The sequence below is a fragment of the Archocentrus centrarchus genome, chromosome 6, assembly GCF_007364275.1.
Source record: "Archocentrus centrarchus isolate MPI-CPG fArcCen1 chromosome 6, fArcCen1, whole genome shotgun sequence".
Taxonomy (NCBI): domain Eukaryota; kingdom Metazoa; phylum Chordata; class Actinopteri; order Cichliformes; family Cichlidae; genus Archocentrus; species Archocentrus centrarchus.
The window spans coordinates 27,414,311-27,442,134 of record NC_044351.1 but is presented as its reverse complement, the minus strand read 5'-3'; the positions used below and the strand labels follow the sequence as shown (position 1 = coordinate 27,442,134).

At 41.9% G+C, this 27,824-nt stretch overlaps 1 protein-coding gene across 3 annotated transcripts in view; it reads right to left on the bottom strand.

Annotated features, from left to right (window-relative positions):
- mob2a (MOB kinase activator 2a) overlaps window positions 1-27,824 on the bottom strand; it is a 62,745-nt gene that overhangs the window by 16,850 nt on the left and 18,071 nt on the right. Inside the window, exon 1 of one of the 3 annotated variants that reach the window (XM_030732206.1) lies at window positions 16,441-16,641. The exons of 1 other annotated variant lie outside the window; for it this stretch is intronic. In XM_030732206.1, coding sequence (XP_030588066.1) covers window positions 16,441-16,478 — 38 coding nt within the window. In that variant the 5' untranslated portion in view covers window positions 16,479-16,641. Of the gene's footprint in view, window positions 1-13,413; window positions 13,764-16,440; window positions 16,642-27,824 lie in introns of those variants that run through there. One more of the 3 variants, XM_030732207.1, reaches the window with a different exon arrangement.

Genomic DNA, 27,824 nt, shown 5'->3' with positions numbered 1-27,824 from the left:
AGGGACCTTCAAACTTGCCAAGTATCAGCAACTACAGTGACTTTTTCCTTCCGCTATGAAGTGCTTACACCTACTCTCTATAGACCATTTTGGGCTTATAAAGTGTGCAACAAGCACAATTCCCAGCTTACTGTTCATATAAAGTACATGGCATTTTAAATTCACATTAATGTAGCAAACCCCTTAAAGGTGGAAAGACTAACTAACACTTTCTCGCTTCCACCTTTATGTCATTTTTCTCTGACTGTGTGCTCTACTCTCTCCTTTGCTTCATCTCTTCTTTGGTCTACATTCCTGTAGGGGAAGGGCTACAAGCAAAGACATGCCATTGCTCTCTGCACACACAGCCTTGCTAAACAAAGGAGAGAAGAGAGTTGCGTAAAGAGTGAACTAAAGGAGGTAAAGAGCATTAGATTCAAGATTCAAGTTGGACTCTCTTGTTTGGGAGGTACATGTGTGCACTTCATTTGCAAACAGAGTTTAACTTCATGCTCTATTTAACAGCAGCAATGACATCAAAGAAAATTACCTGTCTGCCAAACTGCTGTTGCATTTTTAAGCCTGTTACAAGTCAGCTTAGTCTGGATTTTGAGATTTTGCTGCAAATCTTTGGCCCCGAGGTGATTTCAATATGAAAGCTTGCAGAGAAGACTGTTTAAAAGGCAGAAGGACATGCTATCACTTGTTTAAGGCTGAAGGAAGAGAGAGCTTTATGGATATTACGTGGATCGTATCAGTGACAAATGAGTGAGAATGAAACATGACTAGGAGAAATGGATGAAATCAGAGGAAGGACTAGGAAGTGAGAATGAGAAAGTAGTTAAGGATAGCGAGAGTGATAAGAGTAAGAGGTGTGAGCAGCAAAAGATCAGGGAAGGGAAAAAACAGAAGAGAAAAAAGTGAATAACAGTTAAAACTGAGCTGTGGACAAGATGAGAAAAGTGAAAGAGTATAGATCGTGTGGGAGGTTGTCACAGCATGCCCTGGCTGCCCACTGCACTCCTCCTCACTGCATTCCTTAGGATGGGAGGAGTCTATCCATCCTGCACTTCACCATTTGGGCCAGCCAAACACCTGTCTGTCAAGTCTAAGAGCGCACACAAAAACAAGAGTGTCCAAGGATTTAAGTGAAATGTCAGGCATGATGAAATATTTAACAGAGTGCGGTGCAGGATAGGCAGATGACCTGCAGAATACCCTGTGAAACATTGCTGCCTCACTGGTGTCCATAGTATGGTCAGAATGTGGTGGTCCCCTCAGGCCCGCAGGTAAAAGTGTGACTCAGTTTCTTAGTAATCTGAGATATAAGCTTCCACATAGCGGAAGTGAAGGTATGTGCATATGTAACAATATTGTATTGCTGCAGGTTTAGGAATGCATTAGCATTCCTTAACCTCTTCCAAGACCTCTTCCCTAAACCCTTAAAAGAGACAAGAAAAGAACGTCTCTTTTCCTGGGATGGGTCAGACAACAAATTCCTGGATACACACAAACTTATCTTAATCATTTCCCAACTGCAGATAAAATTCAGAACATTTCTGAACCAAAGCAAAACACCATCTGTAGGTTACAGTTCAAATGAAGCAACAGAGCAGGCTGGAAGAAGAGGACCACAAAGGTATGACTTGGGTGAGAGATCAACATTGCCATCTACTGGCACAGAACACCTGCATACCTGCAGACCAACAAATACACACTGCAGAAAAAAATTTGAGTTTTTTTTTTCTTCCCCCTTTTGCATCTATGTAAGAAGAAGCTGAGAGTAGTGGAAAAGACCTCTCAGTGCAGACATTGTCTGAAACTTACACAACTTCACAGCTAGACTAAGTTTTCCACTCCACTTTTCCATTCCTGGGTGTGGATGCTTAGATGTGCGTGTTAAGTTTCTGTGTGCTTTTTCACCTGAGACTGAAGCATAACTGTGCTGACTCCACGCCAGAATCCTTTGAAGACTGTAAAATTTAACGAGTTAGGTTTCCACTATTACTGGTGTTGGTTAAGTATTTTCATTTATGTTCATCTTAAAGTGAGAATAGGACACAAGGAGTAACAACTTTTCAGTAAATCCAGGATAGATGAGGTTTAAAAAAAAAAATGGTCGTGGGAAGTTTGTAAAATAAGAGGGGAAGGATGAAGAAAGAGCATCATGGAAAGAGGAGGTGGCAGGAATTAAGATGGAGGTAGCGCCCATGTTTGCACAGGATGTATGTGTGAAGGGTGGAGTATGATGGGGTAGACCCAGGGGCTTCAGAGTGAACAGAGATCTCTTTTTTCAGGGTTCCAAGAAAACAAACAAAGAAACAAACAAACAAAAAAAAAAAAAAACAAAATGAGATGGAACTGCTAGAATGGACCTTAAACTCCATCAGGAAAAAAAAAAGATCAGATTTAACAAACAGTACTGCAAAAACACACACAGGACAGCTATGCCTATAAACAGGCTTGGGGAAAATGAAATGAAAATCAAGATCACAAAGCACTGGAGAAACCGTTGGTGACTCTTAAAAGCAACAACAGCATCGCTAAGTGGGTGCCAACGCTCAGCTGTTTTGTAAAAGTTATGACCAATGTTTTTGTGGCTAACGTTAAAGATTTAGTGGAATTTCAAAGTTTAAAAAATGGGGATAAATAACAAGATTAATTGAATAGCGGTCAGCACCTTTAGATTTAGTTTATACAACACATGTATGTTACAGGTCTTATTTAGTATAGTGGCATACAGTTCTTTATCACCCAATGTCACTGCAATGAATCTAATCAATCCAGTCTTTACTGCAATCTTTCCAAATTATTTCACATTGATGGTCTTTTTTTTATAACTGCTTAAAACACTTTAAAATAATGAATTCTTTTGAAGAACTCTAGTAATTACGCGTATTGTTCCATTGTAAATATTAAATCACAGGAAAGGTGGTTTTAAAACAAAAACAAAACAAAACAGGAGCTGAGTTCAAGCTGTGACGTTATCAAACATGCTGGTGGTTCCAATTGTAGAATGATCGCGCTGCGTCCTCCCATCCTCGGGAAGTCCGGACTCCTGTGTGAAATTTCCAAGTATGAACTGGTGTACTTGAGCATTGAGAAACAGCCAGGGTTAATGAACTACTTGATAAGTTTTGTTTCTACAGCAAAAAATAAAGATAGAATGAAGTAAACAGTTTGGCAACTGTGGATTTATATGTGTAGTGCACTTAGATTGTCATAAGTGTTAAAAAACAACCATATGAACAAAAGGTGTGATAAACTGTCATTAAATAGGCAAAAATGGATAGTGAATTTACAGAAAAAAAGATTACTGAAGGTTCAGTACTGTACAATGTAAATCAGTGATAGAGCTGTAAAACTCCACATGTATAAAATTAATTTTGCAAATGATGGCAGGATTCCACACTTAGCTGTTTTTTTTAATTAAAATTAGCAATGCAAAAAAAAAAAAAAGATTGAAAAAAATCCTAGATGAAATAATTAAGTTATTGCATTTACAAGATTTTCAGAAAACTTGACCTCTGACCTTTAGTTTGAGGTCATGTTGCCGCAATTTGAACGTGTCTGAGATTTTTAGTAGACGCATCTGTGGTGTGAATTTGAACATCCTCAGTCACATCGTTCGAGTTATGGCAAAATTAATGTTAACGTTTTTGTGGAACAGACACTAACACTGCTGACACCAAGGCTATGACAATAGCTTGACTTTTTCTTCAAAACGGCAGAGCTAAAAAAAAAAAAAAAAAAAAAAAATAATAATAAGACACAAATTAAGAAGGGGGTGTGTGGTTTCTACACAGTTTGGGTGGCTTTCTGCATTCTGCTGCAGGGCAGTGCACGCCTGTTCTGATCCAGCTCATTAACTCCTAAGTAAGGGCATTTAGTCACATTTCCTATTGAATAGAATGTGGACGCAAGTATCCTATAGAGACTCACACCAGCGTATACCAACTAAAAGCACAGAATGTTCTCTTAACATGGACATTTAAGCACAAGTAATTGGGATTCAGAGTGAAAACTAGATCACGACGAGGAATGCGTGACTGATGTAGAGCAGCACGATTGCTTGAATGACTGAATTGACATGTTTAACATGCGGATTATGTTTCTGTCTGATGAAGTGTGTAAAAATTAAATGTGACAAGTATGTGTGAAATGCTCAAAATCTGAGTTACATAAAGACAGGTATGGCTCAGCGCCACTCAGACAAACCAGAATTACAGGCAGCACAAATAACAATGGCTTAAAAACCAGCTGATGAGCTCAACATTGTCATTAAAAATCTGATACCTTAATATCGCATTAGTTTGCTGCATCTACTATTTTACTGCATCTACTTTGCCTGTGAGACAACAGACAGACATGAGAGATGAAAGGAGAGGGTTTTTGGGGGGGGTGGGGGTGTCTTTCCCAGAGGAAAGTGCTCAATTTCCTCCATCAGACTGTCTGGCACGTTGGTGTTTGATTTGTTTGTTTTTTTCAGCCGGGCCAGTGCCCTTCTGTTCTTTAACCCAAAGAGCTGACCTACTCTAAACTCTGTAAACTGGGGCTACTAATAAATAGCAAACAAATCACACACATCTGTGATTTGCACAATGGGTTCCCTTTCAGAAAGTAAATCCTGTGTTCTCCTTGGCACATTTCTTTTCAAAATTTGGCTCAGCGAGTGACATGGGCATTTGAGAAATGCTCTTCAAAACACTCGTGTCCACAGATGTGAGCGCAAGATCATTCAGCATCCATCAGCAAGAGTGTGTTTTGTAACTACTAGACATCAGCTGCTGTACAACAGCCCCCGAGACCCTGACTGGCTTTAAATCAGCCAACTCACATCTGCTGCTTTGATTATCAAAACAGTTGCAGGGTCAAATGGGGAAACCAAGGATCATAATTCATATCCCTAATAACTCAGGGATATGAGTATAACATCTAAAACAGAGGATAAACAAACTTTTAAGTACAGAGGAAGTTTATTAATTTAACCAAAAGAGAGAGAAGAGCAAGCCAAGGGGGCGGGAAAAAAAAAAAAAAGAAAGAAAGAAAGAAAGAAAGAAAGAAAACAACATCCACCTCCCTGATGACTAGACGAGATCTCCCTGCCATCTGATAGCAGAGGAAACTCTGGTCCATTGTGTGTGTCCGATTAATATTGGGAGTGATGAAGCTTTCGGAAGCGGTCACACCCAGGAGCTCGCAAGGAGATGAAAAGAATCGTGTAACCAAAAGGAGGCCAACAAATTTACAAAGACCAAGCTTCTGGAAAACATGAGCGAGTTAGAACCTCTGGTGTGTGCATTTTAACCTCTAAATCAGCCAAGAGGTCTACAGAGTTAATGTGAGCGTGGGTTTGTGCAACAGCTCCTGCTCAGAAAGGAAGTCGGATCTCTCCAAGGAAGATACTTGAAAGGAAGGAAGGAAGGAAGGAAGGAAAGAAGGCAGGGAAGTTTTAACCACCAGCAACGCCTCTCATGGACATCCAATCATAACAACAACAACAGCGCTGACACCAAACTGCAGCAGCCCAAAAACACATGGACTGTGTGTTCAACCCAAAAACCTTGGTTACAGTAATTAGCAATGACAGAATATCACGTAGCCATCTCTGTAAATACCCGTTCGTCATTATCAGAAGGGAAAAAAAACAGTGTTATCTGAGTGTAATGGCAGCGAGGTGGCAGCGTTGGGTATAATACAGCAGCAAAGTCACATGCTTCTGTGTGGCGATCACAACAGAGGACCAGACTGGAGAGGAGAGGATTGGGCAATCAGAGGAGGGGGAAGCCTGAAGACAAAGAAAGGCAGTAAATGTTATGGAAATTCCTGGACAAAGCCACTCATGTTTTGCTACCTGAGAACATTGCAGAGATGACAATTAAGCCACAGCAAAGCTCTGCCCTTTTCCTGTCTTGTGTCTGAGTGGCTCGGTAAGACTGTGTGCATGTGTCACTCAGCAGACAAACACTGACACAGGGAAACCAACTACTAAGTGTAAATACAGATTGATGCCCCCCTTTTCTATTCAGCATCCTCACCAACACATGGCTCCGAACAAAAAGCACCCCTGACGTCCACAGATGGCACATCAATGAAAAAAGAAGGAAGTGAGCAGAGGCAGCTGCCACCAGTATAAGAAGAGGGAAATAAAAAGAGATGGACAGAAAGGATACACAGGAAAGGTCAAATCAATAGATGTCACGGAACAGCAAAGACAGATGACTAATGTTAAGATTTTCCTCCACAGACTATACATTAAAGGATGAGCTGTGGTGAGACTCATCTTAGACTAATCTCATGTTTTCATTGAGCAGATGAGTTCAGCAGGTGACAACACTACAAAGAAAGTGTCTCTATTCATCTCCACACCAAGGGATTCAGGTGTAAACAAGCCTCTGATTGGCTGTAAGCAGGGGAGGATCTGGCTCCCACCTGGGCAGATGCACTTATGCAGTGACATCATCTCTCCTAGTGGGGGATGGGAGGGTTGCCGCTGCAATAAGCACATCTGTCTGCAACACAAAAGACTTCCACAACAGTTTTTTTTTTTTTTTTTTGGGGGGGGGGGGAGGTTACAAAAAAGAAAACCCACAATGCAACCAAGACTTATAACAAGCAGAAGAGCTTTAGTGCTACTAAAAGGGAGGTGAGTTCTTTTTTGGCACACAACCTCTAAATGCTGTCTCGGAACACACTGGAGTCAGCACTCTGCAGCATCCCTGCTTTCTCTGGAGCCACAGTTTCCACCCTCTTATTGTCTCATAATCAATGTTTGTGTGCAACTCCTACATCTGAACGTGACTATGTGATTTCAAGGTGTGAAATAAACCATCTTAACGAAGCTGCATTTATGGAGGCTACTTTTTTCTCGTTTTCCCTCTTCTTTGGTAACTGTGACATGTCAGATGGTAGTTAACTGAAACAAATAAGGGGGCACGGCTTCCAGAGGCACTGCAGCACAGAGGCAATTATGCAGCTATGCAGGCAAGTGACTGCATTTTTTTTTTTTAACTGAACACACAAAAAAGATGTCTTACCTACTGATCACCATCTTCTCTGTTCAATTAGACAAAACCAGACCCCAGCCCTCCCTTTTCACCACTGCCTTGGACAAACTTGATAAACAGGAAGTGAGACGCCAAGGCACTTCCTCTCTCTCCTCAAATGGGCCTGCTGTTGCCAGAGGCTAAACAGAGAAGACATTGGCTGCTTCAACAACTACCCGCCACCTTTACAGCCCGTACAAAGCTTCCAGACACGTTTCGGTAGTGAATTTTGTCTCACCCCTTTCCTGCCACCTGACCAACCTAGAAACTGAGCCAACACAATGAAGCCATTATCCACTTGCCAATTGGGCCACCATGCAGCTGTAACAAATTTTTCCATGCCTACAGGGGACCTGCTGCCACACACAAACATTTTCAGGTGATATTTGTCTAAACAGCTCTGACTTGTAACCTTGTTATTGTTTCAACACTAAAGTTGGATAAGGTTGTTTCTGTAACAAAAAAAAAAACCCCTGCAAAGCGGTCCAGTGCTTTTTGATTTAAGCATGTGTGCTGCTGACCGAGACAATCTCAATGCGGAGGTGAGGTTAGTGCAAGGCCATCTCTTTGTACTCCTCCTGAGCCAGCAGAACTGGGCTGCTTCTGAAAACACACACGCACGCACGCACGCACGGTTATGCAACTGGCCTCGTGTGTGAGGTCTGCCCTCTGCAGTGACTAGAGGGCAGGTGAAAGTAAAGTGAAGACTGGCAGAGGCTTAAAATGAGCAAATCAAAAGGCAGGTATCTGTTCTCAAAAGTCTGAACTTTGAGGAGACATTTTTTTCTTTTTTTTGGATTAACTTCCCCAGTGTCTAATGACACCTGACCTGTGCTCACCTGTGACTGCCTACATTAATTTTTAGATGCAAAAACAAGCTGTAACTCTGCATCACATCAGGAATTGCAAATTATTTTGGCAAAAATTTCTTTCCACATTAAGATGCTGGGTGACAAGAAAATCTACTGGGCATGTGCAGAGGCCAGCCTCAAAAACCAATGAAAGACAAACAGGGAAACAAAATACGCCTTTTCCTAGTTGTGCAGTGGGTGCCTGTCTGTTAAATTAATTCCTTATTGCAGGTCAAAACTCCAACAAAATTCTCAGTACACAGAACAACTTCGTGACCTTCATCTGAGTCATCAGGGCCATAAACTGGTCTACCAATAAACACAATAATCTACATATCAAGTGTTGCTGGAGTTTTGACCTGTTCAGATTATTTCCTCTCATCCTGGGATATTGGACGTAGGTGATGCTGTGCTATAAACCTCTACTCTGCTTCTAATGCACTGATTATTCCCAGTAGATTACAGCAACTTCAGTGAGACAGACTTGAGTCATGGTTTTGTCACTAAAGAACCAGTCTGGAGGGAAGACAAAGCTGGCAACGCCTTGCTGTTGATGCTTTTTTTTTTTCTCCTCCTTCAACTGAGGTCAATAAACAATCTGACAGTTATTAAACACACCTCATTTTCCTTCACGCATTACAAGATCAAGCTAGTATTTACTAGGGTTTAATATTTTTCCCGAAAATGACATGAATCAAATCCCGGGAAATGACGAGCCATTTCCCGGGAATCCCGGGAAAAAGTTTATTTATTTTTTTATTTTAATTAGGCCTTCTGTAGCCTGTGTCAGCCTTAACCTATTCTGATATTGTAGAGGTAGCTTTCCAGCTATGTCCTGTTATGCCCAGTAGGGGGCAACGTCGGCTTGATTAATGCAATAAAACCTACATCTGGACATTGGAGTGCTCGAGCTATGCGGTGTTGTATCGTTCCTCAACACTCCCTTAACAAATATAATTCAAATATTCCTCCATTGTACATGGAATTATACCAAGATATTTTACAATTGCTGGTGCAAAACAATACGGTTCATCTCCACAGCATTGATAAAGGCTCAGCCACGCTGTCGTGGCGACATCTGTTGTGCTATATCTCCACCAGTGGAACGCTGTAATAGTCATTGAAAAGTTAACTACCGTACTACACTATAATATGACATAACACAGGGCCTTGAGTAATGCTCCACGACTTGGTCATTGCCATTCTGGCAACAGCAAATTTATAACACCGTGTCTGAGGGTTAAAGTAGGTTCGCTGTGAATCGTCTATTGAAAAACTGGCCAATCCTTATAGCCTAAAAAATATACATTTTACTCAACTCCATTTTAAAAGCGAAATATGTTAAAGCAATCTATTTCATGATAATTTCTTCACACATTAGGCCCGTATCCTAATTCATGATTGTTAGTAAGCGGCTGCAAACGAGGAAAAGAAACACTCGAAGTTAAACAGATATTTCTTTATTGTTCAGGGCAGGCATATTTTATAGGCTATATAATGCAATATAACAATATATAATAATATAGAATTATATAATACAAAATACCTTAGGGTAAACACATTGCCTACGATTTCAACAAATTAAAGAGGAAAAAAGTACAACTGTGTAATACCTCTATTAAAACGCTTGAGATGAAGGCTGAAGCCTTAAACGGAGGCTGAACGTGCCTGAAATGAAGAGAAATGCTTTTCGCATTAAACGAACCCTTCTCTCAATATTTCCTTAAATTTAACTTTCTGAAGCTTTCTTTTCTTTCTGAAAGTCAAATCGACGCGCGCGACTTTTTTCCCGGTTTCCCGTCTAACGTTTCCCGGGAAACGGGAAATGGTTCTGATCGCATTTCCCGGGAATCCCGGATCCCGGGATTAAACTCTAGTATTTACAACCTAACACACTTATACATCCCTTTGGGAAAATCTCAGTTCTAAGGGAGAAAAATAAAGTAGTGTTTTAAGGCAAGATAAAGATCCATTTACAAATTCACCAAGTTTAACAAGGACACGGTCTGACTGCAGCCATTTGCTTTTTTAGAGACAATCAGGGAGTGTCTAATACAGAATTACGAGGATTAAGATTTGCTGAACCATACTGGTTGGCTTTAAACTGTATGCTTCATTTATTTGGGTGGAGTAGTTTATGACAAACACTAGTTGGGTTAGAAGGACAACAGAAAAAAAAAAAAAAAAAAGTGATTATACAGAATCAATATCCATATTTTCCTAGACCTCTTTCCTGCAAAACTATCTTTAGCAGACCAAACCCTACATCTAAAATTTAGGGGGTGATCTTACTGTTTGACTTGATATCTAAGCATTTTTCCCCAAGTCAGAATGACAAATCTGGTCTACTGTGCAGCACAAAGTCACGGGAATAATGCCATATGGTGTCTCCAGGCACGGAATAGGTAATGGGTTTCATAACATTTCTAGGCACCATTTATTTCAACAAACTTTCCTGAAAAATTTGAGCATTTCAGACCAATCTGAGTGATCAGCAGCTGGATAATAAGGGAACCCGCTGGTCTGAGGGGAAGGAGCGCCGGGCTTGTTGGTGGAGAATGGTGTTCTTGTTGAGCTCAGCTCTGTGACAGCAGTCCGGCCTGCCAAAGACAGCCTAATGAGAGACACATGGCAGCCAGTATGGTCTGCTCTGCTAGTACGACTCACAGCATGCTGATACACTCGCAGCTATTGTTCCACACCGCACATTATAAAACTAACCAAGTGACCCACTGCAAGCAAACATACACCAGCTTTGTCATGTGCTGGAGCCTTTCAGTCTGAATGCACCCACTTTCCAGTAACACATCAGCAATACATCTCGCGGGTAGAGAAACGCTAAACCACAAAACCAAGCCAAAAATGACTTTTTTTTTTTTCTTTGTATCATGGAGTAATTGTGTATAGAGAACTGACAACCACATCTTTGACATTTAAAAACTGAATGAAACCCTGACCCTGAATTCAACTCCAACTGCAGTAGTTGCCTCGGGAGTGTTGTGTTGGAGGAGACCCTGGAAAATCGATTCTGTGAATTTGTGGGTGCACAGAGTGCGTGTGTGCATGAGAATGTGTTTCCATGTTACACCACAGAGATCTCAGTGAAGGGATCCTTAGATAACCATCAACGAGACTGAAAGACTACGACGACTACAACAACCGACAAAGCTCGGCTACTTTATTTCAGCTATTTAATCAAAACTAATCAGGACAGTCACACTAAGCAAGAACAGTAACTATTTCCGGCTCCCTTGGTTAGGCAGACATAAAACATAGTGGCGTGACTGTAGACACGACCCTTTCCTCTTGCTATCTTTAATATATTGTTGACAAGTTGCTGCTTTCAATTTAAAAATATATTAGCATACAGTGAGTTACATGCATGCGATCAGACGATATGCTCCAAGTAATGCCTTTTAAGTTCATTTTCAACTATATTATCCTTCCATTCCACAAACTAAAGTATAATATTACAATGTTGCAAAATGGCTACATGTATCAAAAGCTAACCTAAATAAATTTTGGTTAGAGACTGTAGAAACTGTAATATCAAACACTGGCTTTTGGACTATTGCTCCAAAAGGCAGTGTTTGATATCACTTTAAGCTCCGAGTTTGTCATCCATTCTTCACCAACTTCTTTTTTTGGAGATATAAATGACTTATGCATGGGTGGATCAGACTGAGAACCCGAGGACACTGTGGTAGTCAATAAAGCACTTGCTGCTTTATCATCTATTGAGGGACATCTGTAACAAACAATTAAGACAAAGTTATCTGGGAAATATTTTGCAAGGTAATATATCAAGTAAACAGCAGGTTCATTTTCCCATAAACTTCTATACCACCAGATTCTGCTCCGTGCTGGCCATTAGGTGCTTCCATATTTCAAAGCTGGAAGCTTTAAATACAGAATAAGATCTTTCCTCTCTCTCTGGTTTTGCTTATGTATAAAAATCACTGCTACTCACTGTACAAAAATATAAGACAAAGGCCAAGAAATTAAAGCCAAGTCCATTTTATTTTACTTACGTCACAACAACAGACTTTTCACATTGCTTTGTTTTAAAGGAGATGATCAACATTAGAGTTGACAGTGATTGTTGCAGTGCTGGCAGGCATTTTCTATTTCACACAATGCTACCGTTGAAAGCTTAAACACCGGAGCCCAGGGGACAGAGGGCTGGCTCGAGCCGAGGTCAACGAGGACCCGTTCCGATGGGTGTGCCTCCGAAAACACACATCAATCAAGGCATATAACGTCACTCCCAAGACATCTGATTGGCTGATGAAGAACTCAAAGGAAGGGAAGTGCTAAAAATAGACCTGAGAGCCCATTTTGGCTTAATGAGCCCAAGAGGCATCAGGCTCAAGTCCCACCCCTACTTTCATCATGACTAGGGGAGAAAAGAAGTTAAATACTTCTGGCATAAGCCCTGCCTTTACCAGGCTTCTGTGTGCATTTCACCAACAGCATTTAACACATGTGGAGCTTTACATTTACATTACACACACACATAAACGGCGGGCTGTTGTTCATGCTAAAAGTAGCAGTGAAGTGTAAACAAAGTTCCGAACCCCACTGGGGCCTAATCGAATCCAGCTGTGGTGGATGTGTTAAAGCTACAATTTTGCCCTCACCATCAAAATGGTCCTTTAAAACTAGAAAGCTATATTTAGACTTTATACAGCAGTTAAGGCACGCTTAGGCTGGCTAACCCTCCAACCACAAGAGAGGAGAACCAGATCCTTTCTGCTCCAACTGCCAAAGAGGCTATATCATCTTAGCCGTTCTCTCAAGCACAATAACCAGCTATGTGCATGCCAGTAAGTCAGTCAGATTTTAAAACTAAAGCGCTGCAAAGCATGGTAGCTGTGCTAGGTCTGTCTGTAGGGAAACAAATGGGTAAGTTTACTTTTTTAAAGAGCAAAGTCTGTTAAGTCCAGTGCTCTGCAAACAACAGGGGGAAGAAGAAAAAAAAACAAAAAAAAAAAACTCATCCCTGTCCCTTTATGAGGGAACACTATGTCCAAACAAACAGTGCTGCGCAGCCAAAGGGGCACACAGCAGGATGAGAGGGGAAGTTGGGTAAATATGACTGACTAGCTGCCTTTTGGCTGCATTACATTTTATTCCAGCCAGTCCTAACCTACCCTCCAAACAAACCCTGTAAACTCTGTAAGCAGCAAAGTCTAGCACGCCTCTTTGGTCAGCTATATAAGAGGCTGGCTATGAGCCATCAATGTCCCCTTGTCTGCAACTCTTTCCTTCCCTCTTCTTGCCCTCCCACAATGCAAGATACACTCTGTGTCTGACTACAGCAGAATCGCTGCCTGCTACAGCAGCAGTGTCCTCAAATGTCTCCCCCCAAACCGCAGCACAATAACAGAGCGGGCAGGAGAGGAAACGGGAGGATGGATCAGACGGAGAAGTTAAAGTCTGAATTTAACTTAAAGACTACTAAAAATTATACTGTCAACAACAACCATCAAGAGCAAAGAGAAATGAAAGGTCAAGAAATAGTACATAAACTCTACCTATAGAAGAAGCAGTCACAGCACACCAGTACCCCCATCCAGTAGGTGATCGAGCACAGCCAAGGTGACGATGCTCCGAACCACAGCACCCTGTTCTCCGTTTCACCTCCCCGTCTTTACTCCTTATCTTGAAACTTGGCTACAGGTGCACCAGGAAAACGGCTCCCAGCTCCAACTTAGCACTGTGTGTAATCATACGGCTGCTCAAACGACCTTCAACTTTAAATGCAGATCACACAAGATGGACTGACAGGCAAAGACAGCTTAAAACAAACGACTATTCACAAAACCAGATGCACGTCTTTGAGCACGTTTCTCTTTCTCTCCTGTCCAACTACTGCAACTGCCTGCTTCACTTTCACACTCTTGCGCTCTTGCTCTCTCTCTCTCTCTCTCACTTGCTGGCTCACACTTGAAAGGCGGGAAGATTAGCTTGGCAAACAGAGTCCCATAAACAAACTGCTGACTGCTGGGCAGTACACTGTGGACTGTAGGGGAGAAAGAAAAGGAGGGACAGGGACACAGGGGGTGGAGAACAATCCCTGGGAGGCAATGATCTTGACAATCTGTATACATCCTAAACAAGGGCTAAACATCCTATCTCCACCCATCGCAGAGCAAACATGCACCGTCTGCTAAATCTACATCTGACTCAAATCCTATCAAACCTCTGCAGAAAGTTGAGTTCAGCCAGCTGACAAAGTCATCCTTTTTTCACCATCATTAACTTGGAGCTATAACCCCACAAAGATAACTGTCAATTCATGTGTTAATATTGAGGAGGGACTGTACACGTGAATGAACATGTAGCACAAGGACAGCGCTTTATGCACGTATAACTGCCCGTGGCTATTCATTCACATAAATGATGCATAGGTACAGTAAGGGAGGGGCTGGCGCAGAGGCAAGCCCCCAGGAAGTGAGCCAATCAATGCAGAATACTCTAGTTATGATGCAGGCAAATAAGGAGAAGGACACAGGAGTGGATTACAGGCCTTGCTATCCCTCTCTACCACACATCCTTCATAAAATAAAAGCAATTCCTCTTTTTGATCTCCATCATTCACTTCCTCACAGATCAAAACACACACAAACACTTTAAAAGACTGCAGAGAGCAGATCAATTGACTGCTGCTTTAATCGAAGGCTGCAGACACTGCCGGACTCGACAGACAAACACAGGATTAACTGAGCATGACGAAGGCAGCCTATGCTGCTGAATACTGACGCTTCAGTGTCAAAGAGACCAACTTCACTCTGCTGTTCAGTGAAAACAAATCACTGCAGCCTGCCAAGAAAAAGACAGAGATAGCAGAGCCAGGAGACAGTCACCTTCAGAAGATGGTAGTTATGCAACCACAGCAGGGGGATGGCTTTGCTCTTATTCTGACTTTTCAAAGAAGCTCTGAACTGCGAGATGGATGTGAAAAGTAAGCAGTGATGGTAGATATTCTCGCCTAACCTATTCTTACCCTGCTGCGCACAACTTTTTGCGATAAAAGGTGACAAAGAAGCACCGCAGCAGCAATGACGTCACCTCTTCTCCAACACCAACAACCACCTCCTCATCTTCTTCCGCTCCCTGGAGACACGTCACCAGGAGTTTCATCTTAAGGCCTCCTCTATCTTAGCTTTGTAACCCTTTCCCTCTCACCTGCATCCATGCAGATGTGAAAGCATAGTTGGAGCATGACTACATCACTCATACACACACACACACACACACACACACACACATATATATATAGATAAAGGGGGGGAGGCTGAAACACACTTTTACTGCACACACTTCCTAAGTGAAAACAGAAAGGTGGGAGGGGTGGGATGGAGCCATATGCAGTGATAATATTCTTGCGTTCTTGACTGCATGATGAATTGGGTGTTGGCACTCATTAGCTCCTTTTGCTTCCAAGCACCTGAGAGTCAGGATGTGGTGTGTGTGTGTGTGTGTGTGTGTGAAACATGGTGCAGAACCATGCATCTTATAACAAGGCAAAGGGGAAAAGGAGTGGCACAGGAAAAGATGAAGAAATGAAACTGCCATTAATTCAACTGTCACTTTCAACAATACGACCAACTTCTTGCAGGTCTGAATCTGTGTATGTTTTTGCCAAATAATTCAAGCAAACAATAAAAGCAAGACATCCGGAGTAACGGCTGCATGAGCTGTACGTGACTCATTTAGAGCAAAGCGGAAAAAACTATTTTTTTTTGTAGAAACGTGCAACCTGAACTGATAACTATGAGGCAAGAGAAAGAGCCACAGTGAACCACCGAGCAGGGGAAAGACCTGACTCGTGATCAGGTTTTGAAACACTGGGATATGAATGGAGGCTGTTGCAATCATGTCAAGGCAGGGGCAGAGGTACATCATTCATGCCACAAAGTTGCTAGGTGATGGAACCTCCAAGAAAGGATATTCCTGTGAAGGGAAAAGGAAGGAGGAGGGTAAAGAAGGAGAGAGGGTGAAAACAGTTTGCTCTTTTCCTAAGTGAAAAGATGGGAAACAAAAGAAAGAGCCCAACCCCTGAAAAAAGCAGGAACGACAGGTTTCTCCCGATCCAGCCACCCAAACTTGAATTACACGTGGGTACCATGTTGGTAAAAGGGCACCAACGGTTAAAGGAACTGACTGACAGATTTATCAATCTCTGATATCTAGTGCTCGAAAGGGCAATTAAATTGGAGCCTGTCATTAAAACGGAAAAAAATGTTTCATATTGTTTAAGTGCATTATAAATAAGTGCAAAGTTTCCAATATCTATGCATGCCAATAAAGACCCAGCATTCAAAGACTACACTGCAGCTAATACGAGAGCAATATCGCTAATGTTGCAGTCAAAAAGTAGCCAAACTCTGTGTTAGCAACACGGAGCATTATTATAGTATATTAAAGAAATGCCATAAAGACACCGAAGTCCTTTGAGAGAAAGTGAACTGATTTATGAGCTAAGGATACGACAAAACGGCTCCCTCCTCCTCCTCTCCATACAGATACTCGCTGCCAGCATTACACCACACTCTTACCTATTTAACGTATAGGACCCGTTCCTTTTGAATCTCATCCTGGATGACAGGAAGCGGATAAAGAAATCCAGAATTGGTGGCGTTTCGGTTTTCTTATTGTCGCACCTCGAAACAAACGAACCCTGCCGCGTCTTCCTCCAGACCGCTGCAGAACAAATAAACGCCCTTTTTTTTTTTTTTTTTTGCAGACCTCTGCCTCTCTCACTCCTCCACAACTGTTCTTTATTCTACCGTTTCTCTCCACAGTCCTCTACCCTCCTCTGCTCCTTCTCCTCCTTTTCTTCTTCTTCCTCCTCCTCCTCTGGTTCCCCACTCGATTTAGTTTCCGTGCAGGGGGCAGGGTTAACGAGTCTTCATACTGCAGGAGTTGCGATTAAAACAAAGCCAGAGCTCGTACCGGTGACATGTGGTCGGTGTAAGTTGGAAAAAAAAAAACTAATGATATTAACACATAGTCTGGTTGAGACTGGCCGGCTTTGTGTTCACAGCCTCGCTGACGCAAACCACCGCGTTTTACTCCACAGGAAAAAAAAAAGAGAGAAAAAAAAGAAGGTAACTTAAAGCCCTTCTTTCAATATTCCCACATCTACATCCCTCATCCGCCTCCACTCCGCGGCATAAAACCGATATAAAGTGACCTCTAAACACAAGAAAACATTTGTTTTTAAAGCAAACAGTCCCTTTATGAAAAATGATTATCGATGCGAGCCAGTTTTCTTCTCTCCGTACACGGGAGGATCTCATGTTTCAACCGCGTTTCCTATCAGAGGTACTAAAAATACGCATTTATAGTCTTCCATATGGGCTGAACGCAAACCAGACGCCACCACCCCAACACGGCTCTTGTTAGCGACTGAAGGGTGAGACAGATTTGAGGCTAAGAATAGGGCTGGGGATCTATAATGCCATTTAAATCCAAAGTAGTCCTTCCAAGTGTATCGGTCTCTTTCTAACGCACATTTACTCACTTTACATTTAATAAAGCAGGAAGACCTTAAACTCCAGGAGGATAATTCAGGCTCTTGTTTTGGTAAATTACAGGCATATAATCACTGGATTAAGAGGTTAAGAGGATGTGGTTTAATAAAGGAAAATTATGGTAATCACAACTGATTACATGGTTAGTTGGTTGATGTTGGTTGTAATCATGATTTGAAAAAAAGAAAGAAAAAGGAACCAAGAATCTCTTGACCTCACACCAGGTAGTGCTGAGCACAATGATCAAGTAAGAGCAATCATCCCTGACTTGCTAATGAGTACTCCTCCCCCCAGCACTTTCCTCAGAAATGTAAATGAAATGAGTTGCAGGACAATTTGAGCAGACACAGAGGTGAGACTGAAATGACCAGGACAATAACGCACCTCCAGCTACCCCCAAGTGTGTAGGCAGTTCCAGCAGGAAGAAAGCTCACTCACCTGCCTGATAATCTTGACACCATCTGATAATCTGTGTGCACCGACTACAACCAAAGGTGAAGCAAAGCCTTTATTTTGTCAAGTTTAGATTTTTATGGATTAAAAAAAAAAAAAAAAAAAAAAGTTAGTTGAGAGGACTTGGAGAAGTGAAAAGAGGAATGGAAGGAGTGAAAATCTGGCAGAGGGCCAGACCACAAGAAGCGAACAGAGGAGGTATGGTTTCCCTATATAGTGGACTAAGCTTTTGACAAAAGGAGGAAGACATGTAATGAAGGTTCAAAATCCAGGACAGCATTGTGTGCTGTATTAATTGAAAATCAGGCTTTTAGAAGTGTCTGTACTTTAAAAATAATCCAAGTTATTCAGCATTACATCATAAGAGTGCAGTGTAGCACGTGTGTGTGTGTGAGTGTGAGAGAGAGAGAGAGAGAGAGAGAGATTCCTCTGTGGCTGCAAAATACTCTGGGTTGGTTTCATAGCTCCAAGTTGTTTATTACAATAAGAGCAGCCTGGCACCAAAAGTGCTGATCAATCGCGCTGCTGCTCCATCAGTCACTGCAAAGTTGCACAACAGCTGCTGGAGGTAGAGCGGAGGAAGATGATAAGAGGAGGCAGGAGTATGAGAGAGAATATCAATCGCAACATCACGTCACGTGACTTTTAAAGGTGTGGGGCAGTGGGAGGAAAAGAGGGTAAACACTGCAGACCATCGATGCACAATTTAGCCTGAATTTTATTGACGTGCCCCCTCCCATTCAGTCTTCCTGCACCTTAACTGTCCATGATTTTATTGCTCTGCTTGCAGCCTCTTCATTAACTTAATTTGAGCTTTCTTCTGTTGCAAGTCTTATTTTTTTTCCTCCTCCTGGCATCACTTCTCTCCATCTAGGCCATCCCTCCCTACAATCTTATTCCTGTTGTGTAAGAATGATGTGAACTTTAAGTGTCTTCTCGCATACTAATGGTGTTAAAAGGTGCCACCCAAACACCAATGCCTTTTCTTGCTCCTTCTCTTTTTTTGTGTCCATGAAATGAAGCTTCTGAGGGTACAGAGGATGAAATAAAACACCCATAAACCTTCTCTGTCTATTTCTCTCCCACATTTTTAATGACAGGGAAGCTTCCAGAAAGCGGTCATCAGTGGCTGTGGTGCGGCTGTGGAATAGCCCTTCCCCTTCAACCCCCGCTCCTGCTCAGAAGCTTTCCAGGAGTACAGTGCTGGACCGCAATGCACACAACAGACACACACAGAGTATATCAAGGCTCCGGGAACTTGAGTGCATGTATGAGAGGCCAGCTTTAGAGAGCCTCCAAGTTCCCCCTGCACTGACAGAGGTGATTCTGACAGAACACACACACACCACTCTCTCTCTCTCTCTCACACACACACACACACACACACACACACACACACACACACACACACACACACACACACACACACACACACACTCTCCCTGCTTTAATGCCAAAAATGTCTTATGAAACCACTACCATGTTTGTGTTGTGCAATTTAATGTACATAGGGTTTTACTGCCAAGAACCAAGCACATGCTGTTTTTCTTTCTAACACAAGTGGGCACACTCTAAATATGTTTCCGCACACACAAACAAACACACACAGCACGGCACCATTGAGGTATATGTGAGCTGGGGCTGAGCCAAGCATAAAATGAAAGAGCCTATATATATATATATATATATATATATATATATATATATATATATATATATATATATATATATATATATATATATATATATATATATAGCCAGGCTGGGTGACGCCAGGAGACAGTCAGTCTGTGTGTGTGTGTGTGTCTGTCTTTCACGTCACAGCCTGAGAGAGAACTGCTTGTCCATGTTTTGGGGCTTCTGCCACCAAAATTTGTGGCACCACAATGCTGAGATAGCTTCGTGAGGGCACAGATGTGAAATAAGTTGAATGACAATAATGTTGATATTTTCTCAAATATCTCCTGCTCAGGATGGTGGGACTATGGTGCCACCTACTGTTATACAGAAATATTGCACTGCTCAAGTGAAAGACTCATATTCGGGGTGTAATGGGCCAAGGAACAGTCATGAGAGAAAGGCAGCAGGAAGGGCAGGAAAGCTGCAAGCAGAGGTGTAGGCCGCCACTGATGTCCTGTTGACTGGTATGCAGTCTGGTATCACTGGCATGTGAATAAAGACTTTACATTAGTGATAAGAGGAGAGGATAGATGAGGGAGGAAGGCTATGTTAAGCAGAGCTGGGCTCTCAGCGACCTGGTATTGTTGGTATGTGAAAGGCAGGACATTAGGACATGAATGACGGGAGACAATGAGAAGCAAAATCAGTGAAGAAGAGGTTTGTGAAAAACAAACAAAAAAAAACACCAAAAAGCAGTTTCATACCCACCGAGGGGGAACCCTTATAAACTACAGATTAGATGATGCAATGAAGACATGAACCACCCATGGGGGTGGGGGGGGTAGAAGAGCGTGCCTCAGCACAAATAAGCTTAGAACTAGTGATCTCAATCTGTTTCTGGCTGGTGGTGTACTGGTATTACTGGTTTATTACTGCAGCTGCTTGATACAGTCATGTGATACTGGACTGCACTAAGCCTGGTGCATGCTGGGAAAGCCTGCAAGCCATGATTATGCAACAAGATCTGATTTCATACCCACTGGATCGCTCCTCTCCGCTATCTCTGCTTGTACTTATATCTACATGTCTCCTACAACCAGAATGTCTTCAACATCACTTTTCCTTTTGTATTACTTCCTGCATTTCACCAGTCTTCAACACGCACGAGGCAGAGTATAATAGTAACATTATATGACTAAAAATCAATGACTGACTAAACAAAATGGCCTAACTCCTGACAAGTAATCATTTTTCACCCACAGGCCTGTTCTTGCCTGCTGAAGAGTCATGTAATTTGCAGATGTGCTGCCCTCTTGTGGTATAAAGACACCTTAAATCCACATTATATGGACATGATGTCTAAAACTACCAGTTCTTATTGTTGGTGGTTTACAAAGCAGAAAAGACAAAGTCCGTGAGCCACAGCTGCACCTTTCTTACTATTTGAGTTTGTGGAAAGAGAAAAATGGAGCCTGGCAAGCTGGTTGAACCAGGTAAGGGTGTGCTAGACAATAGGTGGAGAGGAGCACAGGTTCAAGCTGCAACATGTGAACTCACAAAAGACAAAACATAAAAGGTCCTTGTTAGGATTGTCTCACTAACATTTAAATAACTTTCAAGTTTGTTTTTTTTTAATCTCATAAGCTTCATCACAAAAGAGGTAGCCTTTTGTGCAGTCAAATCACATCCCATACCTTTCAAAGTCATTTTTAGTTATTTCAAGCACCACCAAGTGACACTGAGGTGTGGCTATTAAAAATCTGTGACCAGATCAAGACTGTGTGTGTGTGTGTGTGTGAGAGTGTAGTTTATTATTCTTCTGTGTGTGTGTTTTTTTCCAAGTTGACAACATGCTGCATATGATTGTTACAGTAAATATTAATGCCAATTGTGCCCCCTTATCAGTTACGTTGCAACAATGCATTTTATTTTCACTTCTGTACCTAAAACATATTGAACAGTAACTCCAACATCAATGTTCATACAAACGTTTTGTGTACCTAACACTGTACAAACTAATGGTGTGAACTACTGTACAGTGACTCCTTGTGACCAAACACTGAGCTTTCTGACACAAATGAGGCTGTGTCTGACTCAGACCCAAATTCCAGAATTAATGTGTTCAAGTCTCCAGACGCGTGGATGTGTGAAAATGCCACAGAAAGTGTTTGCTGAGCAAACGGAGCATCTCTAGTTTAGCCCGAAACAGCTTTAAGCTAATACCAAAAAAAAAAAAAAATCATCCTTGCCCAGGAAGCTAATCCTGACACTGGAAACACACAAAATCTGACAGTGCTGAAGTGTGCAGCCCACACCTGCCAGTGGTTATGCAACAGCTGGCATGTGCAGCAGTGTGTTTGTATGAAGACTAGCATTGTCCAGGTTGCAGCTACTCTGTAGTCTGTGGAGACTAGTGACCTAAGGCCTCTGAGCAAAACTGCTCACCTTTTAGCTGTTAGAGATTATATCCTGACAGATAGATAGATCTAATAAACCAGTACCAGTGAAAGTCTGACTGTAATGTAAAGCCAGACAAAGTAATAAAGCAAGGTCATCTGCTCTGAGCAACACAGAAGAGCCACAATGAAGAATTTATGTCTGTTATTAAAGTTTCTAGGGCAGCTAGGGTAAGGAAAAGGTCTAAAGACAACTTTAAGGAAAATCCACTTATGATAATTGTCATTGTTAATGCTTTGTATATATAAATTTCTTATCCTTCTTGTTTATTAGCTCTCAGGCATGATTATAACTGACAGTAAAAGGGACACGCTGACTAAGTGAGATAGAGGAGACAGAAAGACGGAAAAAGGCACGTGCGGTTAGAGATGCTGCTCACGTTGCCGCTTTATGATAAACGCACGGGAGTGAGAGACGCCAAGCCGGGGCCCGCGTGAGGGAAGCAGCACTTCCTGTGTTTGTGAATCTCGCTGTTTGCTTTCCCTTCAGCACAACAAGTGACAAGACTTCCTGCAAGCTCCTGCTCCAGACTCCGAGCGCTGACAGCGAGGCAGAACAATGAGGAGGAAAAGAGAGCAGGGGCAGTGGACGAGATAATGGTGGAACACACACACACATGCACGCACACACAGATCATGTGCAAACACAGGCAAGGATTGAGGTGTACGTGAGGACACACACCCTGATCAAACAAGCACACAAGCAGGCAGTGTGAACAACTGCAATGATGCCAAATACAACATGAAAAAGGAGAAGCAAAGGGACCAAAAAAAAAAAAAAAAAAAAAATGGTAAGCAAGACACAGAAATTATAACAAAAGAATTAAATCTGCCCGAAGAGGACCATAAGCTTATCAAAATCAAGACTGCAAAATGTTAGCTTCATTCATCAGTCAACACTAATCATGGTCTAATTCAGTCAGTGGAGTGGCTTCCACCTCACCAAGGTTACTCGATGAGGTAAAAACCCCCGGTGGTTATGAGAAATGTCCCATCTGTGTATACAGTACACAGCCCTGAGCGACACATGAACTCATCAGAGTGAACCAAACCCCTGACCTTCTATTCCTCTACGAGAAAAGGATGTGGGGAATGTCTCTTACTCTCCTCTTTCACACCCTGGTCAAACTGACATGTCACCAAAATTGAGAAGAGAAATAGCTTACAGAGCAGATATCCAGCACACAAGCGCTCCTACACATATAGCCTCTTCCAGAGCCATGGATGGAGCTTTTCTATCTGTTGCACCAGTCAAATTCCAGCTTTTGACGTAGAGTCAGGAAAGTCACAGTTGTGCTGCATCGAATGTGCTACAGGGAACTTGACAAACAAGAGCTATACTTTTGTCTATGTGTTACACTTTAAGGCTACAAACACGTAATTGTTGAAAAAAAATTTTTATTTTTTTTTTTCTCAAGTTTACCAGGTAGGAAAGTTACACAAATGGGAAAATGTGATCAAAATGCTTTCATTTTGAGTCTCTGTCCACTTGAAGATTGGTCCAAAAGCAAGCAAATCCTTACAGCCTAGTTTATGAAACAGCGTGTTTCCATAACAGCTGTGCCGTTACATGATAAGCGTCACCTCGTGATATCAATGATACAGCGACACCATGTGTTTACATTCTTTAACGACACAACAATGACACAAGCCTAGACAAGCCCAGGCATGTCTAAGTGTGAGAGCAGCCTGCCAGCCTCAGGTGATGATTTAGTTCACACACAAGAGCTACTTGTATAGTATGGAAGTGTTAACAGCTACAAAAAATCAGACCTCCAATAAGCACAATAAAACACACCATTGAGCACAAACAAGGCTATGAAGGGAGATACAAGGAAGTGTGTGACCAAAAACTAAAATGACTCAACCAAGAATTGCTGAAGCGCTCGTTAGTTGCATTCCGGATGACAGGAAGAGCAAATGGTGGATGGACGTTACTCATGTGGTTACAAAGCAGGGCGCTCAAGCAGCTGGTTAAAAAGGTCCACCCAAGATACAAGGTAGAAGGTAGAAAATTTTTTTTAACTTCAATTCTGTTATGTGACAGTACTGTGCAGGTTCCTGAAGAGTTACAAGGTTAAGTTACTTTAGTTATTGTTAATCTAAAGTGTTAAGAAGTTATGTTATACTTAAGATTTCCTGGGTAAACACTACCTAGGCTACATTTGTGCTTAGAAGGATGGAAAACGCCTCTCATTTTGTTTGCACTAATAAATGCTGCCACCTGCAAGCTAAAATCACCAATAAAATGCTGTCCAGGAATTTTTCCCCCTGCATCCTCATAAATATTAGCGCAAATTTCCTTTAAATATAACACCCAACCCTAGTGTCTGTGCAGCTTATAAATATCAACTGCTAACCTTACCTAATTTAGAACTCTACCCACATGTCCAAATATGGTAACTTATGCTTGCCTGCCCTCCCAACACACACACACACACACACACACACACACACACACACACACACACACACACACACACACACACACACACACACACAAATACCGTAACATTGAGGCCTCAAAATGCAAAGTCCAAAAACCAGTGATATATTTAACAGTTATCTTCCCATCCTTTATTGCCTCATATTCCTATTACAGCCGGGTACAAAGTAACTCATGATATAGTGCCATCACAATGCATTATCCTGTCTGTGATAACTTCAGAGACAGCAAGACAAAATATATTGCAAAGTAGTCATCTTCAATACTTGTCAGTTTTATTATAATGATTGTAGCATATGTATGTATATACACTATATTGCCAATCACCCATCCAAATGATTGAATTCAGGTGTTTCAATCACTTCCATGGCCACAGGTGTATAAAACCAAGCACCTAGGCATGCAGACTGCTTCTACAAACATTTGTGAAAGAGCGGGTCGCTCTCAGGAGCTCAGTGAATTCCAACGTGGTACTGCGATAGGATGCTACCTGTGCAACAAGTCCAGTTGTGAAATTTCCTTGCTACTAAATATTCCACAGTCAACTGTTAGTGGTATTACAACAAAGTGTAAGCAACTGGGAATGACAGCAACTCAGTCACAAAGTGGTAGGCCACGTAAAATAAATAAATATTAAAAAAAAAAAAAAAAAAATCAGAGAAGAGTCAGCAGATGCTTAGACACACAGTGCACACAACATTCTGCAGTCAATTGCTACAGACCTCCAGACTTCATGTGGCCTTCAGAGTAGCTCAAGAACAGTGTGTAGAGCGTTTCATACAGTGGGTTTCCATGGCCGAGCAGCTGCATCCAAGCCTTACATCACCAAGCGTAATGCAAAGCGTCAGATGCAGTAGTATAAAGCACGCTGCCACTGGACTCTAGAGCAGTGGAGACGTGTTCTCTGGAGTGATGAATAACTTCTCCGTCGTCTGGCAATCCGATGAATGAGTCTGGGGTTTGGTGGTTGTCTGACTGCATTGTTCCAAGTGTAAAGTTTAGAATTTTTAACAGAAATGTTTTGACGCGTGGTAGATATACCATCTATGTGAATGTGACTGAGCTAAAATACTGCACGGAAGAAAAAAAGAAAACACTGTCACTGTGAATGACAAGCACTAACTAGTTGCACAATGATTTTACAACACAGAACACTGTTAACCACCAAACAGCCAGTTACTGGTATTGATGCTTTACAGAGACACGGCATTCTTATGGGGAGGAAACGTGGATGAAAAAATGAAGAGCAGCACAGAAAGGATGAGGGAGAATAAAGATAAATGGCATAGAAAAGACAGGAGTTCAGGAGTCACTGGCATACTTCAGAGATCTCCCTCCATCACTCTTTATGTAGGTTAATCTCTTCCATCTCCCTGAGCTGACTGGCTCACTTAGCCTCTTTTAACCAGCTAACGGATGGTAATAAATCAGGAGCACACTCCTCTCACCTCTAATCTCTTGTAGCCTGCTCTGCTCCGCACACTCCCGATATATGACTCAGTCCACCCTGACTTCTAGTGGGAGGCAGTTACTGTTGGGAGTAGGGGTTAGACAGCAAGCAGAAAATCAGAAAGGATGAGACTGGAAGCAAGAAGAATAAAGAGCCAACTCAAACCTCCTGTTTCTCTGCTTTAGTCATTTAGAACTTTTCATCTTTGTTAAATATATTATTGTCTAGACCCTTGTCACATATTAGGGCAGAGTATTTTAGAAATTTCACACCTGTGGCAATTTTTTTTCTTTTCAGTTTGTAAAACTTGCTAAATACACAACTCGGTCTGTGGTTTTACAAAAGGGCTGAGATGATATACATATTTCTAATTGGTTAATCTGACTATAACTTTTTATGAATAGAAAAAAAAAAAAAGTTAGCCTCCCAAATTATGATTTAAAATGTTAAATTTGATGTTGACAGTTGGCTTCCTGGATTAAACTGGCAAAGTGAGCTACTCATCAAGCCCCTGTCCCCATACTCCTCATAATACCCTGTGCTCACAGCCAGTCTTCAGCACAGCAAACTTGTAACCTAGCTCCCTCTTCTAACAAGCTGTTGGCTCAGTGTTATCATTTATCACTCAGCTCAGAGACCACCTGGGATTAGAAAGGCTTTAAGAAAGGTCATGTTTAACAGGTCTACAGCTGGCAAACACCAGAGAAGATGAAGATCAGTGTTGTGACACTGTATGCAAGACCATGACTGTGTTATAATGAAGAGCAGTGTTTGTGTGGAGAGGATATGGAGAACAGTGCGTAGACAGAACATGTTCCCCAGCGTGGCTCTCTGTAAGCCCTCAGTTGATCAGACTTATCCGTATTTACACACTAACACTGCCTCAAGGGGATATCAGAGGGCTTATGGGGGGGTCAAATACTTTGTTGTGCATCTTGTGTTTCTTGTATTTTGTCCAGCTTTGAGCTTTTCAGCCCTGCTCCTGGGAGGCCCTGTCGGCAGCTCCCATACAGCGACCCCAACCCTTCAGCGGAAATCGGACGACCCTGAACATCAGCTCCCTCTCTGTTATCTCCCTTTGCCTTCATTCCAAGTCAAACTCTCCCCTCAAAAACATCTCCCTCCTCCGCATCCACATCCTTTTTTAGACGTGCGCTAACATATTCACAGCCTCACACACTCATGTTTAGCAGGCTGTCCACAACACAGCCTTGTTAGGTTTGTAGATGTGGGCATGTTGATTGTCCTAGAGGCAAAGAAAGTGATGCTGTGGAGATATACATCAATCAAGCATAATATGATGACCACTGACCGGTGAAGTGGGTAACACTGATTATCCTTTTATTGTGGCACCTGTTAGTGGGTGGGTATGGAAGCTTGTTTCTGGCACTATTTAAAAAAAAAAAGAAATTTGCATCTGTAACTTGAAATTTCAAACTAGCTCTGCCAATCAGGAAGCTCTGTGAAGCTACATCATTTCCTTGTTACCTGGAAGCAGGACACCGATTTCTTACCTTTTATGCAGATCTTAATCACTAGAAGGCATTCAAGGGTCAAAAACCTGATGACAATTTGTTCACGTTTGCAATACACTGCTAGCTAAGAAATATTGTCACTATCTGATTTTGAGTTGGCATCATCTGCTTCCAGGTAACAAGGAAATGACCTCTTTCACAGAGCTTCATGGTTCGCAGAGCTAACTTTCGAGTTGCGCAAGTCAAAATTTTAAGTTATGGATAGTAAAAAAATAAAATTCAGTGGCAGAAACAAGCTTCCAAAGGTGAGATATATTAGGGAGCAGGTGAACATTTTGTCCTCAAAGTTGATGTGTTAGAAGCAGGAAAAATGGGCAAGTGTAAAGATTTGAAAGAGAGCCAAATTTTAATGACTAGATGACTGAGTCAGAGCATCTCCAAAACTGCAGCTCTTGTGGGGTGTTCCTGGTCTGAAGTGTTCAGTATCAATCAAAAGTGCTCCAAGG